Source organism: Rutidosis leptorrhynchoides, chromosome 5 (genome assembly GCF_046630445.1).
Source record: "Rutidosis leptorrhynchoides isolate AG116_Rl617_1_P2 chromosome 5, CSIRO_AGI_Rlap_v1, whole genome shotgun sequence".
Taxonomy (NCBI): Eukaryota; Viridiplantae; Streptophyta; class Magnoliopsida; order Asterales; family Asteraceae; genus Rutidosis; species Rutidosis leptorrhynchoides.
In genome coordinates, this window is record NC_092337.1 from 186,773,641 (window position 1) to 186,789,676 (window position 16,036).

General features: G+C 31.6%; 1 protein-coding gene across 8 annotated transcripts; it reads left to right on the forward strand.

Annotated features, from left to right (window-relative positions):
• The first annotated feature begins 7,445 nt into the window (after positions 1 to 7,445).
• On the forward strand, positions 7,446 to 11,431 carry LOC139847732 (ATP-dependent 6-phosphofructokinase 3-like). 8 transcript variants are annotated; one of them, XR_011759642.1, is made up of 10 exons: positions 7,519 to 7,670; positions 7,862 to 7,923; positions 8,090 to 8,145; positions 8,244 to 8,346; positions 8,797 to 9,295; positions 9,408 to 9,461; positions 9,636 to 9,749; positions 10,116 to 10,586; positions 10,682 to 10,780; positions 11,177 to 11,431. XR_011759642.1 is itself a non-coding variant. In XM_071837456.1 (8 exons), the coding sequence occupies exons 5-7, from the start codon at positions 9,122 to 9,124 to the stop codon at positions 9,720 to 9,722; spliced, it is 315 nt and encodes a 104-aa protein (XP_071693557.1). In that variant the 5' UTR covers positions 7,519 to 7,670; positions 7,862 to 7,923; positions 8,090 to 8,145; positions 8,244 to 8,346; positions 8,797 to 9,121; the 3' UTR covers positions 9,723 to 9,749; positions 10,116 to 10,673. The 8 variants fall into 8 exon arrangements, 1 of the variants encoding a protein (XP_071693557.1); XR_011759646.1 differs by having other exon boundaries at positions 10,116 to 10,253; positions 10,489 to 10,586; positions 10,682 to 11,431; XR_011759647.1 differs by having other exon boundaries at positions 10,116 to 10,253; positions 10,506 to 10,586; positions 10,682 to 11,431.
• Positions 11,432 to 16,036: the final 4,605 nt, after the last annotated feature.

The window sequence follows — 16,036 nt, forward strand, 5'->3', positions numbered from 1 at the left end:
TTTTATAAATGTTTTACGAAATAGACACAAGTAATTGAAACTACATTATATGGTTGAATGGATCGAAGCCGAATATGCCCCTTTTAGCCTGGTAATCTAAGAATTAGGGAACATCACTAATTTTGAGAATTAGTGCACCCCTAATTGACGCGAATCCTAAAGATAGATCTATTGGGCCTAATAAGCCCCATTCTGGAATTTGGAATGCTTTAGTACTTCAAAATTTATCATGTCCGATGGGTGACCCGGAATGATGGGGATATTCTATATGCATCTTGTTAATGTCGATTATCAGGCGTTCAATCCATATGAATGATATTTATCTCTATGCAGTTTGCGAAATGCCTGATATGAGATGTATATTTATGGAAAAATGAAATCTTTTGGCTTATTAAAATGATGAAAATGAATATTGATGATAAACTAATGAACTCACCAACCTTTTGATTGACACTTTTAAGCATGTTTATTCTCAGGTATGAAAGAAATCTTCCGCTGTGCGTTTGCTCATTTTAGAGATATTACTTGGAGTCATTCATGACATATTTCAAAAGACGTTGTATTCGAGTCGTTGAGTTCATCAATATTATTATTAAGTCAATTATAGTTGGATATATTATGAAATGGTATGCATGCCATCATTTTTCGATGTGATGAAAGTTTGTCTTTTAAAAACGAATGCAATGTTTGTAAAATGTATCATATAGAGGTCAAGTACCTCGCGATGTAACCAACTATTATGAATTGTTTATAATGTATATGAACGGGGAATTTCAGTTGGTATCAGAGCGGTGGTCTTAGGGAACCAGGTCTTGCATTAGTGTGTCTAACTGATAGTTGTTTAGATGCATTATCTGAACTTCGACCGTGTCTGCATGTCAAAAGTTTTGATTATCATTTCATGTCGAAAATTACCTGCTTATCATTCTTAGTCTAGACACATATTATTGCATTGATTGCATGAATAGTGTATAGACAAAATTCATATCTTAGCGTATCTGCTAATCCATATCTTAGCTTATCTGTTACTGTAGACTACCTGTCATATGCCGTAAATTCCTCTGTAGTCTATGAAATTTTTTAGTACTATATATATAGATATTCTATATAATTAGAATATCATCTAATATTTGAAAATCATTTCATATCAAAAAATCCTTTATTCAATCGAACGAAATGGAACTCGTCACTAGTTCAAATTCCTCGGATTCTGACAGCTATTCCGATATGGAAACACACTTGAGCTCCGAAAGTAGTGTGACCGGAATGGATCAACCAATCAGTCATCACCAATTCTGGATGAATTAGGATGGGTTCGTAGTCGACTTAATCAATGGAGACGCGAAGAAGGCGATCCCTTCCACCAACCGAATTCACCTCTTGACGATGAACCTGAAGCGCTTACCGGCGAACCTGTTCGAGACACCATTTTCTCTCTCATATCCAGAGTATCTCGTCACGATTATATTCTATCCACAATTCTAAACCTTATTCATCCGCTTGTTCTGACCGGCAATCATCCCGGAATAATATAAGAAATCAACGAACTTCGCGCTCGAATAATCAATTTGGAGAATATGGTGCAAAATTTACCAGCTTCAACAACATCATCGACATCAACAGTACCATCAATAAATAGCACCAGTACCATCAACAATCCATGCCTCAACATCTCATTCTGTACCTCGAGTATAATCATCGTTCTACGTATCGTTCTACATCAATTGTCTTCGTTCTTCATGGCGATTATGTAATCTCTAATGTTTTAGAGATTATGTATTCTAGTTCTAACGGTAAATCAAATGAGATTAATATTATATTAACTCATTAAATTCATGATTACATCTGAAGAAAATATATATGAAAGTATATTTTTATAAAGATTATAATTAAAAACTCTATTATATAAATTGTTAATGATGAGAATATTTTAACGGGTAGGTAATACTCGAGAAATATTTAAATTTCACATTAATAAATTACATTGTACATTCTTCAAATCTGATTCAACATTCATTTACTATCCTACTTACATCTACAGAGATACGAATCCGTTCACTGCAGAATAACCATTTTTATTCAATTTCATATGTGGATTTTGACCTATCAGAATTCAACAAGTGGCATAATGAAGAAAACATTGGACAAAAATAAAATTTGTTAGAAATAAACAAATTAACTATGAGAAATTTTGTTAAGAATCTACGCTAACTGTTCCTAGCTAACTTTTCCTAGCTAACTGATTACATCTTATTTATCGCAATTTATTATCGCAATTTTATTTATCGTTATTTAATTTATGTTATTTATTTTACGCACTTTAAATATAGGGATACGTATACAAGGTTTTGACATATCATATCGACGCATCTATATATATTATTTGGAATAACCATAGACACTCTATATGCAGTAATGCTTGAGTTAGCTATACAGGGTTAAGGTTGATTCTACAATAATATATATACCTTGAGTTGTGATCGAGTCTGAGACATGTATACATTGGGTCACGAATACCTATTAATTAATTCGAATATTATATATTAAACTATATATGAATTATTGGATTACTAATTATGGACTGCTAACTGTGGACTACCAACATTGGACAATTAAAATGAATTAAAATATTGATTATAATATATAAAACTAAACAATTCTTCAAGTTTGCCACTTGATTTCATCTTAAACCTCATTTGTATCTTGACAATTACAATCTGCATTCAAACTTTTCATGATTCTTGAAAATACCTCAATCGAGAGAATGAACCAACCGCACTTCATCTATGGAAGAAAAGATTGATGCATATAGTTATGCACCTGAAAAACTCTCAGAACCTGAGTAAACATTTAACATGTATCTGTGCTAGATCCTTTAGCATTATTATTACCCAAAATAACTTTACAATCCCTTTTCAAGGTAGCCAATTTTGTCACAGCTTCAGCAAATCAACTTCAATTTTTCATTCGAATAAACCTTATTAGAAAGATTACCCCTTTATCATCGTTACCGGGGAACCATTTATATTCCACCACATTAGAAGTAAACTTACCAGCAACCTCAATGAATTTGGACTTTCCAAAAAATCATTATATTCATTGAAACCCCATCGTGTATTCATCTATACCCTGTAACAATAATTGCCATACCAATTACCGAAAATCGGCAATCAGTATTTCGAATCTCGTAGCATTTCTATATCAATATTTATATGTATTAATATAACAATTATCTTCTAGAATTACGATCTTCAATTCTGAAATTTTGAAAAGCACACAGCCTACGAATCAATACATTGAACTTTGAAAAAGCTGAATGAAGCAGCAGAAACTGTAGGCAACCGTAAACGACCTTAATCGTTGGAAGTTTGATGATAAAGAATATTATGTTGGAAAAGCTCAAAAAAGTTGGGACTGGAAAACGGATTGAGCTAACCACGAAGGAGACCAAGGACAAATACAAGGACCATACCCTATATTCAAAGAATCCAGGTAATTCTGGATCCATTAAAATCTTTAGAGAATATCTTGCTCCGAAGTCATGTTAAAATCTTGCAAAAAAAATTTCTTCATCAACCTTCAAACTTGGAAATTCCAAAATATCATCATAAATATCTTCGATATTTCTGAGGATATTTTCATAAATATTCTCGTTCGATTTTATATACCTCTTCGTGCTTCCTGTGTTTCATTATATTGGAAACTTCTGTAAAATTTAAGTTTAATTTATGAATGAATTCTGGAGAAATGTAGAGAAATTGATGCATGAATTAGTATATAATATAATGACACTTGATCAACGTGATTATATTACAGTAAGTTATGCTGAGTTTCTAATGGAACGTGATGATTCACAGATCATACCGTCATCATGTGCCATGTTACACGACTCTTGTATTCTATTTAACCTCAAAAATATCAAGAAAATATTTTCTTGATGATTCGGTCTTTTCCGGATATTCTGGTAATTTGACAAATCAAATCGTGCTAATACGTTCTTTCTTGTTTAGAACATGATGTTCATTCGAAACTCCACATTTACGAATTCTGGACCATTACTCGCTTTACTAGAGGTCGAGAAGAGAATAAAAAGGTAAAGAGCTCCAAAATATAAGAGAAAATATAAAGCCCAATAACAACACGGAGGTTACAAACCGTGAATATTAATACGAATAGCAATATAAAGACACGGTAGAATTAAGAATAGTATCACCCCAAGGTAATAGTAGAAGTAAACAGATTTTTCTGGTGGAAGATTGAAAAGAAGGATGACAGAAATGATAATTAGGAAAATATCAAGGATTAGAACGGGATTAAGCACTTTCACAATCTTTTGGATGTATGAACTAAGAAAGAGAGTATAGGAATGGTGAAAATAATGGAACGGAAAAAGTCTAATTTATAATGGAAATATCAGACAGAGTAATCGAGGCAGATCACCGAATTTAATTATAGAGATCTTAATTCACGAAGAATCAAATCTTTTAGATTTCGAAGATTTTCTTTAAATCCCTTGAATTTCGGAATTCAATCTTGACTACGTCAAAATTTATGGCAAATCTATATTTTTCTCATTTCACTCTTTTGTGATAGCTTCACTCGTACGTTTCGAGTAATCGAATTGTTTCATTCATATTACTCAAGAATGATAAAACTCTATTTATCAACTCATATTCGTCATGAAAACATACTTACTGTCAACCATGATGATCTCTATCAAATTTCGGGGACGAAATTTCTTTAACGGGTAGGTACTGTGACGACCCGAAAGTTTTCGACCAAATTTAAACTTAATCTTTATATGATTTCGACACGATAAGCAAAGTCTATAATGTTGAGTCTCGAAAACTTTGAACTGTGTTCATGTATACATTTGACCTTAACTAATCCCGACGATTCACGAACCTTTAATTGTAAACAGAAATATATGTATAGATAATTATATATGTAAATAATTATAAATAATAAATTAAATATATTAATAAACTATTATGGGATTTAAGATAACTTAAAATAACTAAAAACTTGTTATTTTGAATATTTAGAGCATATTGAACATAAGTGATTTCGAACGTGATATGTCAACGTTAACGATGTATTAAATGTATAATGTTATACTTTAGGTTTATTTGCTTCAATATATATATATATATATATATATATATATATATATATATATATATATATATATATATAAAGTTGTTTTTTAAAACATAATTATATATAGTATATATTTAAGAAATCTATACTTAATTATTAATAAATGTATATTTATAGATATTAAAATATATAAAAGTTTAATACCCAATATAAATTATTATAGAAGGTGTTATATGATATTACATAACTAATAAAATATAATGCAAGTTAAAATATACTTGTTATACTGTTATTATTACTTTTATTATTACTAAAATAAATATTAAAGTTAATATTAATATTAATATTATGAATATTACGATTTTTAATTAAAATTATCATTTTCATTAATTTTATTACTTTTATCATTTTTCATATTAAGATTAGTATTATTTGATTAATATTATTATTATTTCGATTATTATTATTATTAGTATTTTTCTTTTTCTATTTATTAATAAAATTATCCATATAATTATTTTTAATATATTTATTAGTTAATAATATTAATAAAAAAAGAAAAAGAAAAACGTACGAGCCTGTTACCTGTCCCAATCTTTCATATTTATTATTTATTTTATTTTGTTTTTATACCTTATAATTGATTTTCATGTCGATCAAATCCTCAATACTAACAAAAAACGATCACCTCAACATACTGTAACAAATATTCGATTACCCTCTCTATATACAGCAATCCACACCTGCAATTGAGAAATCAAAAACAGAAGAAGAATAAAAAAAAAAGGCTCGACACCCCTGTACACGAAATTTTTTTAGTCAAAACCCAATTTTGAATCGTATTTCAAAATGTAATAATGAGGTCTTGTTAGGAATTTTCTCCTTAAACTATCTGCAAAGTATCAAATCCTAATTCTTTCTATTGAGTTCAAATTTTAAGGTCAAAGTATAAATTGAAAATGTCAACTATTTTGTTCATATCAAAATTCAGATTCAGATTGATGTTTACGAATCAATAGATGATCCAGAAAGTTTTTACGAATCATTTAGGACCTAGTTCATGTTGATGAATTTGTCCAAAACAACCTCTAATGCGAAATCTTAATTTTTTTTTTTTTAAAAAAAACTCAACGACTGCAGCGAAGTTGCTGTTTCTTTTTTTTCGTATTTTTTTATTGTTCAAAACCACATTTTATGATGTTATCAATGTTTACAAGTCTTAATTGAAGCCATAAAATTCGATATTTTAGTTTTGAAACATCTCTGGTCGATTTTATTAAGGAAGAAGATGAAGAACAGGAACAATTAATTTATACGAGTTATATACATATAGTTCCGTATTAATTCACAAAAATTAGAATGGAGGAGTGGTTAGGAGGAGTGTCGGTTTAGCGAGAGGTCTCGGGTTCAATCCTTGCTTGGTGCATTTTTTTAAAAAAAAGGGCTTCTAAGGTAGTTTTCCTTATCAAATTTATTTTTATTACTCTTATTTCAATTATTATTATTATTATTATTATTATTATTATTATTATTATTATTATTATTATTATTATTATTATTATTATTATTATTATTGTTATTACCATGATTATTATTATTGTTGTTGTTATTAATATTTTTATAAGAATTATAATAATTATTAGTTTTATCATAGTTATAAGTATTATAACAATTATTATTATTATAAACATTATTAATGTGATTATTATTATTAATTTATCATTTTAGTATTATTATCATTTTTATGATTATGATTAATAATATTATAATTATAATTATTATGAAAATAATATAATTCATTATTGTTTTCATAAATATTAACCATAGTATCATTCTAGTACCATTATTGTTATTAGTAATTACATAAGTATTATTATAATTATGATCATTAGTATTATCAATATGACTATTATATTAGTATTATTAATATAAAAAAAATGTGTCATCATTATTATCATTTTTGTTAAAATTATTATTTTACTCTTATTAAAACTAACATTATTATTATTATCAGTATTATCTACATTTTTATTAATAAAATAATTATAATTACTAAAATAAAAGTTTTAACGACGTTATTAAGGTTATAAGTATGAAAATAAAGATCTTATATATATAAATATACTTAATACACCTAACTTAACTATATTAAAATTTATATATATAAAATGAAAATATAGATAAATAATGAAACTTATAAATTATCTTCTATATTACTAATCCGGTAGTGTAAGTTCACTTGTCACAACCACATTCATCCTCAGCAAATCCTTTTTTCTCATAATTTTGCATTAAAAAAATCACTAATTATAAGCTACTGACGCGTGTCCCTCAATCATCCGTGAATTAGGGTTAACAGCTAGACGGTTTCATTCTCCTCAATATTCACGCAGCAGTTAATTTTCGGTAAATCATCCATTCATCTCCTCTTTCATTCATTCAAAATTAGGGTTCTACCTATAGTCACTTCAATTCTTCCATGATGATTTCTTCTACAACTCAGATGAACGATCTACAATCTGTAAAATTGGAAACATGATTTCCAGTCTATAGAAACATAATCTGCTACGGTTTGTTCCAATCGTTTATCAATGTTTTAACCTAATCGATTTGTTCAGATTTTAACCCCAATTTTGTTCAGTTCTTTTGGAGTTTTTGGGTATATACATAATCATTGATTGGATATATTACATATTTATTCCCAATACTTTTCATTGTTATCTGATTGATTGATTGATTGAGTATTAACGTTCGGATTCAGATTAATGAAGTTGGCGAGTAGGGCTTTTTATGATGATATAATCAACCCAAATCAGGAAGAAGGTATAATACAGATTTAGTTTATGATCCTACGTATGGTTATTGCTTCAATTTTTTCTTCATTTAGTTAACTGAATGTACTATAAGTATGTTGGTTAGTAAAACGGATACAATCATCGTTAATTTTAGTTGTAGAGTTCTAAATATTTGTATTTTTTTCATTCACTAGACATGAAGACAACGTGTTTGATGAAATGCTCAAGCAACAAATACCTTGCCCATTGGGTATGCCATTTAAAACTATCTATTTTATTTTTCTAAGTGTTAAGATTAAATGTGTATGAAGCCGATGCCAACTGTGATTTATTTCTATAACTTTGTAGTTGGAAAGCTCATGTGTGTAAAGGTTTACTACCAATATTATTCTAACTGGTCCCTCATACAATTGTAAGGAGTAATGTTGCAAGTTGCAAACAAGGTGATGTGGTATGTAGTTATTCTTTTTTATTCTCTTCAATAATTCTTTGTATTAAACAAAGATATAACAAAGCCGTCATCTTTTTTTTTTTGTATCAAAAATTCTCACCGAATGATTCTAATTTCTTAAATCTTATAAGCCGTCATCTTTTTTTTTTTTTTTTTTTTGGCAAAGCTTTGACCCATTTTTGTACACGGGTGTCCATTTTGACCTGTTTCAGTAAATTTAGGATTTGAAGTTACAAACATGTTTATAATTATCTAATTACTATTTAATAGTATAGTTTCTCTAATTAAATTATCTTTTTTAAAACCGTGCTCACAAAGTTTTCTGGTGTGTATACAACCCAATCCATTCAAAGGTGACAGGTTCTGACCTGCCCGGTTTGCCACTTCGTTATAGAATCTGTCTGGACTGTAACGTTGAATTTTTCTAAATGTGAGTTTTCATTGATGTAGGTTTATTTTGCACCGGATGTGGTGCATGCTGCCATTGTGACATGTGATGGTTTATGTCCTGGGCTAAATACAGTGATCAGGTCAAAATTGTATGCGTACTTTATCACATGTATGGTGTCACCAGAGTTCTTGGTATAGATGTTAGTTAGTTTTTGTACTTTATATATTTGGTTGTTGTTTTTTGATAAACAAAGCTAGATTCTAAATCCACAGTATTACCATTATTTTAAGTTGTGGTTGTTTGCTGTTGCTTTGAACATAAATGTGAAACTGAGATACCTAGGTCCTCATTATCACGTTGCCTCCCACCTTTAATACGTTGCATATGTTTTGTGTGTCGGGTGGTTATAGAGGTTTTTACTCGAAAAATACCATCACTTTGACAACTAAGGTTGAGGATTATATCCATAAACGTGGTGGTACAATTATTGGTACCTCTCGAGGGGGCCATGATAAACCGAAGATAGTTAACAGTATTAAGGATCGTGGTATCAATCAGGTGTGTTTTCAACTACTCCCTACGTGCATTATAGTTTTTTATTGCTTTTGATTGTTTTTCTAGACAAGAGTTATGGGATTGAACCCTTTATTGATGTTCTATTGTATTTCAGGTTTATGTAATTGGAGGTGATGCAACTCAAAAGGGAGCACCAGTTATTTATCAAGTAATTACATGCTATATCATTTTCTGTCTCTTTATACACTGAGGTGACCGAACTCGGGATTTTCATAGAAGTTAGGAGACTATACGTCTATAATCGAGCGATTATAGTATGTAAAATACAGTTTGACGACACTTCTATAAGGTACACTTGTACAATTTTAAACTTTTTGTGCAGGAAATAAGAAGGCGTGGGCTAAAAGCTGTAGTGGCTGGGATCTCAAAGACCATTGATAATGACATTCCGGTACTTGCATTTCTATAAATAAGAAAAGCATGGTCAGTTAACGAGGTAATACTTCTCATTTTATCATAGTGGGTATTTGTTGTTTTCTAAATGTTCATTATGTCGTGGCAAAAGTATTGTCAAGTTTTGAAATTTTAAAAAATGAGTTTTGAGTGTATTTTGGTTAAAGGAGTCATTTTGACTCATTAATATGTGATTGTGTATAATTTAACCCGATTGGGTAACTTCGACAATTTGAAATTACCAACACGTTTAAAATATGTTTTTGGAGTTGTGGAGTGATTTCGGGTCACTCAGGTATATTGGACAATGATTTGGGTCATTAATCAATTTTTGTACTCAATATATTATTATTCTTTTTTGTCAAAAAAGGTGGCAATCTCGCGATTTATAAACTTTTTTGGTCTGCAGGCTACAGGTAAAGGAGATATAAAACCTGAACAAGTGGCTAAAAGAAAGAAAGTAGAAAATGTAGCTGAAAATTCAAAAGTAGAATATTTTCCAGTGACCCTGTAACGATTTCATCTTCACCATGAGCTGAAGTTATAGGTAATGGTAAGAAGCCTTTGGAGGCTATTGTGCCACAAAGGTCCAAATCAACAGCTGTAATTGCACTACAAAAATCACCATTCTTGAAATCATAACACTGATTTTAAGCATTTGATTACTTTTGATATGATTGATAATACTTTATCCCAATTTGTATGTCAGTGTTTAATATCCCGGGTTAGTGACAAACATACATACTATCATTGGATCAATATTTGAGTAACTATCTTTTTAGGCTTCGAATGTGTGCAGGTTTGGACCGAAGTTAACTTGGCTGATTTTCTAAGTGTTCATCTTCATCTCGATCTTCAATATCTCTTATGTAAATTTGTGGTATGTTGTCCCAATTCCAACCTCTCAATTTTCTTTAAATGAAAAATTTCATTAAGCAAAACCGCTCAAATTTCGTTAAATGAATATTTGATTAGGAAATGGTTTGATCACTTGGCATATGTCTTTTTTCATCAAACATCCAATTTTCACGGGTAAACATACCCGTAATTTCAAGGCTACAAGATATAGTTAAGGTAGAACAAAACATCTCTGTCATTGTGTTTTTGTAGTCTAAACTTCTATTCTATGATTATAGCTATGCATTAAGTTTGGACAATTGTGAATTACGCGTATCAATGATTTTGTACATTTTAATAAATCATCTATGTTATGAAGGTATATCCGACTTCTTACCTTTTTTCCAAATCTTGAATGTTCATTAATGCAATAAATATTTTGGATTGGTCAATAGTAAGTTGTTTAGTATTATATTGTTTTCAATTCAACTGTGTTTTGAGCAATGATCGTATCGTATGAGCACGTGTCTGTATATATATGCCTATTTATTTTATCCTCTGGCATTAATATGATATACTCATTGTTAAACATCACGTATATATATGATCGACATGCTTGTGGATTGTGGATAGGGGAAAGGGACCACTGCACACATTGCTTGGAGCGACTTCTGTCGAAGTTTTGCTGTACAAATATAACAGTGGAAATTTGTTTGCTTCTTAATACTTCTCTTACTCAATTCTACATGTACGTAGTTATTAATCAGCCAACTACTTTAATATTTCATTGAGTCACTTACTAGGTAGTTTTTTTTTTTTTTATATTTGACTATTATTAGTTTTTATGTCATTTGTTTGTTATTTTTACAAGTGGTCAATCTACATAGATGTCCCATAAGTTAGTACAAACTTGGTAATGGGTCGAGAACTATAGGTAAATGATGTAATATAATTAATAGCAAAAAAATGATAGTATCATGTCCTTTTGTAATATTTAAATAAAATACTCACTTTTTTACTCACTTTGAAATACAACATCATGACTCATCGTTCGTTACCATATTTTGTCCAGCAAATAAAACTAGACTTGGAACTTCGCCTTTGCTAAATATCTTGACACAAAATTGTATCACTCTGATTTTTGACTATTTTAGTTTTGAATTACTATCAATAACTCATTCTTGCAAAAAAGGCAATTGTTCATATCGTTTACGAAGCTCATTTTTAATATTTTCTTTAATTTCAAAACATATATTACTAAAGTGTTACGTCATTAAACTGTTATCAATAACAATGTTGTACAAAGAGTAACGATTACGAAAACTATTTTTTATAAATGTCGTGTAACTCACGGGCTCTTAAAATAATAATAATTGCGGATGCTTATTTCATATATAAGTTTAAAAATCAATAATGATTGCGGATGAATTTAAAAAGTAAATGGTTTTTATAAAAGGTGACTAAAAAGTAAATGGTTTGTTAAACTTATTTCATATATAAGTTTAAAAATCAATAATGATTGCGGATGAGTCCCCGTGCAACGCACGGGTTCATAAATCTAGTTATATATATATATATATATATATATATATATATATATATATATATATATATATATATATATATATATATATATATAACATCACTAATAATAATATATATATATATTTATCCGAATACAAGAATAAGTTTTAATACATATATGAATGATATAGGTTTGTGAATCTGAGGCCAACCCTACATTGTTCAGTTGTTCAATGCCGTCATATGTATTTTTACTACAAAATACAGTATTGTGAGTTTCATTTGCTCACTTTTTAAATGCTTTTGCAATATATATTTTTTGGGACTAAGAATACATGCGCTTTTATAAATGTTTTATGAAATAGACACAAGTAATTGAAACTACATTATATGGTTGAATGGATCGAAGCCGAATATGCCCCTTTTAGCATGGTAATCTAAGAATTAGGGAACATCACTAATTTTGAGAATTAGTGCACCCCTAATTGACGCGAATCCTAAAGATAGATCTATTGGGCCCAGGAAGCCCCATTTTGGAATTTGGAATGCTTTAGTACTTCGAAATTTATCATGTCCGATGGATGTCCCGGAATGATGGGGATATTCTATATGTATCTTGTTAATGTCGATTATCTGGTGTTCAATTCATATGAATGATTTTTATCTCTATGTAGTTTGCGAAATGCCTGATATGAAATGTATATTTATGGAAAAATGAAATCTTGTGGTCTATTAAAATGATCAAAATGAATATTTATGATAAACTAATGAACTCACCAACCTTTTGGTTGACACTTTAAAGAATGTTTATTCTCAGGTATGAAAGAAATCTTCCGCTGTGCATTTGCTCATTTTAGAGATATTACTTGGAGTCATTCATGACATATTATAAAAGACGTTGCATTCGAGTCGTTGAGTTCATCAAGATTATTATTAAGTCAATTATAGTTGAATATATTACGAAATGGTATGCATGCCGCCAATTTTCGATGTGATGAAAGTTTGTCTTTTAAAAACGAATGCAATGTTTGTAAAATGTATCATATAGAGGTCAAGTACCTCGCGATGTAACCAACTATTATGAATCGTTTATAATGTATATGAACGGGGCATTTCAAATAGATTTCGCATCAAAGAAATGTACACCGACATAGGGAATGAAGTCTATGTTATGTACGCCCATTGCCTTTCCAAACTCCCAAAATGTGTTGGAAGGAAAATGAGGCAATCCAACGTTATTATCTCCGGGTTCACATGATCTACTAAGAACTAATTGGCAAACTCAAGGCAACAGCCATGGTAGGCACTCAACCTTACCTCCATAGTGAGATCATTGACTTTTACATCGTTAAATCTGTAACCGCCACGAACGTGATTTTACGAAGAAAGTTTTTTAGGAAGTTTGGTGCAATAGCTTCCACCACTAGTGGTCTGATTAAATTTCTAACCCGATGGGGGTGTGGCGACAGTTAAATCTACCCGACAACCCTTCCCAAAAACAGAGAATACATAAGCAAGGCAGTACACCGAAACAAGGGAAGCATCACACACCCTAGAAGAACGTGTGTCAGTTCTTAAAAGGCTGACTTACTTAACACCACCAAAATACTCAACCAGGAAAAAACCCATCACCACCTATGAAATAGGGTAGGGCAATGCCGGTCAGTATCGCCGGTCAGAGTGGGAAGAACAATTTATCACTACATATGAAATGCACGAACCTTTGAACCCGACACTCAAACATTCCAAGCCAGAAACTTGTGAGAGCTCTAACCGAGATGGAACACCGGCTATGGGAAACAAAAGTGGCTAGAGGTCACACTGAAGTTTAGACGGATACCCCGGTTGAAACTGATCACTTCATCAAAGGTTATCTTGATATTTATATTTTTTTCTTTTCAAATAAGAAACTCGTATGTCTTTTTTTTAAGATGAATAAAATGCCTCTCCGTATACAATAACTTTGTTATGTTATTTACAACGTTGTTCACATATAATGTAACCGTCTAGTGGCAGACGGATTCAGACATCCAAATAAGTCCCATGCGAGTTATTTGTACCCTCTTAAGAGGTGATTGTCTAGCCCTCGTAGGTACAAATTTATACTGATAAACGGCCAAAGAGTAGATGGCATACACATATGTGGCACGCCAAAACTAATACAAATGTAGTATAGACCTACATACGTAGACACGAACTAGTTCGACTAAAAGACACCATAACACAAAAATAAATTGAAATCGAAGCTTCATTCATTACATAATATTCATTACAGAATGCATCATTGATTACAAAAATATGTGCACAAAATTCAGTACAGGATACTAAAACTGAAAATCCAACACTTGCTGAACGGTTGTGCCCTTGACAGCACAAAGTTCTTCGAAACTGGAAAATTGAATCTTCGACAAAGCCTTCTCGGCAGCTTGCAACTCCTGCACAACACCCGGGACAACCTTCCCGGCAATATCAGGGTGAAGGGTAACCCCTCCCCCAACACGAAGCCTCTGCATCAACCGCACCACCTGAACAAAATTCACCGCCTCAAAACTCTTCAAATATGCATCAAAAGGCATGTTCACAGTGCCAGAGTTAATAGCCTTCTGTAGCACAGAAGTTCAAAAATTAAAATCGACCCCCAACATAGGGGTTAAAGCGTTAAATCAAAATTTTCATAAAATATCTTAAATAAACTCCACTCAAATATTCAACATGTCATATCTTCTCACTCGCAGGGTGGCCTGCAAACGCTTACACTTGGCCATAGCGGCATCCTTCAACAGGGAAATGAGGGATACTTCCTTATCCTTCTCCGCTAGCTTTTCCTCGGCAGCCTTCAACCGTTTCTCCAAATCCTCAACAGCAGCTTTTCGGGCTTTACATACCTCATCCTCCCAGGCAAAGCTGTCCAAAACGAAGGTATTTAAAGTTACAAATGCCCGAGCACGGGCAACCTTCTCCTCATCCTAGGAGAGGACGGAAACAATATGCAGCACGGTGGAGAAGGATTCCTTCTCCAAGGCATCCTTACAACCGACATAGTCAATATCCAGCTGGGAGAAAGCCCGGATGCTGTCATCTCCGATAGGGACGTCAAAGGTAGCATCATCAAAACTCTTCAGCATGTATTTATATTGACCACCCTCCTCATCATCCTCTACCTGGATGGGATCCATCATGGCGGCAACGCCGGCAGCAGAAGAACCCACAAGACCTGCAAACATAAAAAAATTATTAGTACACAATACATATCATAGTAGAACAAGATAAGTATACCGAAATGTTCAAATTACTATTGGCCTTCTTAGACCGCAGCAGAGGAAGCTCTTTGATCTTCCTCTTCAAAACCGACTGCTCTTCAGTAACAGTCGATGGAGGAAGGACCAAATCAATACCATCCCCCGTATTCTGCTCCAGGTCTTGGGGAGGGACATTCGGCTCACCTTTCGAATTTACAGCAACATTCTCTAACTGCAGATCATCAAGATCGCCAAAAGCTATAGCATTGTTGAACTCCATCACTGTCTTAAACAAATAGACATGGTTAGCATAACAACATAAACAAAAAGACATAAACATTAGCTAGGATCAGTCTCCACCTTCTCCATCATAACGGATGACATGCTTGACACTTGCATCCGACCATTGATGGCTCACTCCTCCTAACACAAGCATGGCCTCTGGGTACCGTCGTTGGGGAAATTTGAAGTCTTAAATGACTGAGATGCACGCCTTCTCAGCATTGTTCAACTTTGGGACCTTATTGGCCCCTAATGTGTTGAAAGTGTGCTGTAGTGCTTAGCTTATTCTTCAACTTTTAAATTTATAAAACCTTTTTATTATTACACTTTAACACCCTAATGAGAAACAAAACCCGATCAGAGGTAGTAATTTAGGTTATCGTCCCAAGGAAGTGTAGGTATGGATAAGAGTTTCTTTATTATTTAATTCTTATTAAAGAATTAAAGA

Excerpts from the sequence above, each read along its gene's own strand:
- LOC139847732 (XM_071837456.1), top strand. The coding sequence starts at position 9,122 with ATGTTTTGTGTGTCGGGTGGTTATAGAGGTTTTTACTCGAAAAATACC. Across the intron at positions 9,296-9,407 it reads AGGATCGTGGTATCAATCAG|GTTTATGTAATTGGAGGTGA; the intron begins GTGTGTTTTCAA and ends ATTGTATTTCAG. Across the intron at positions 9,462-9,635 it reads GAGCACCAGTTATTTATCAA|GAAATAAGAAGGCGTGGGCT; the intron begins GTAATTACATGC and ends CTTTTTGTGCAG.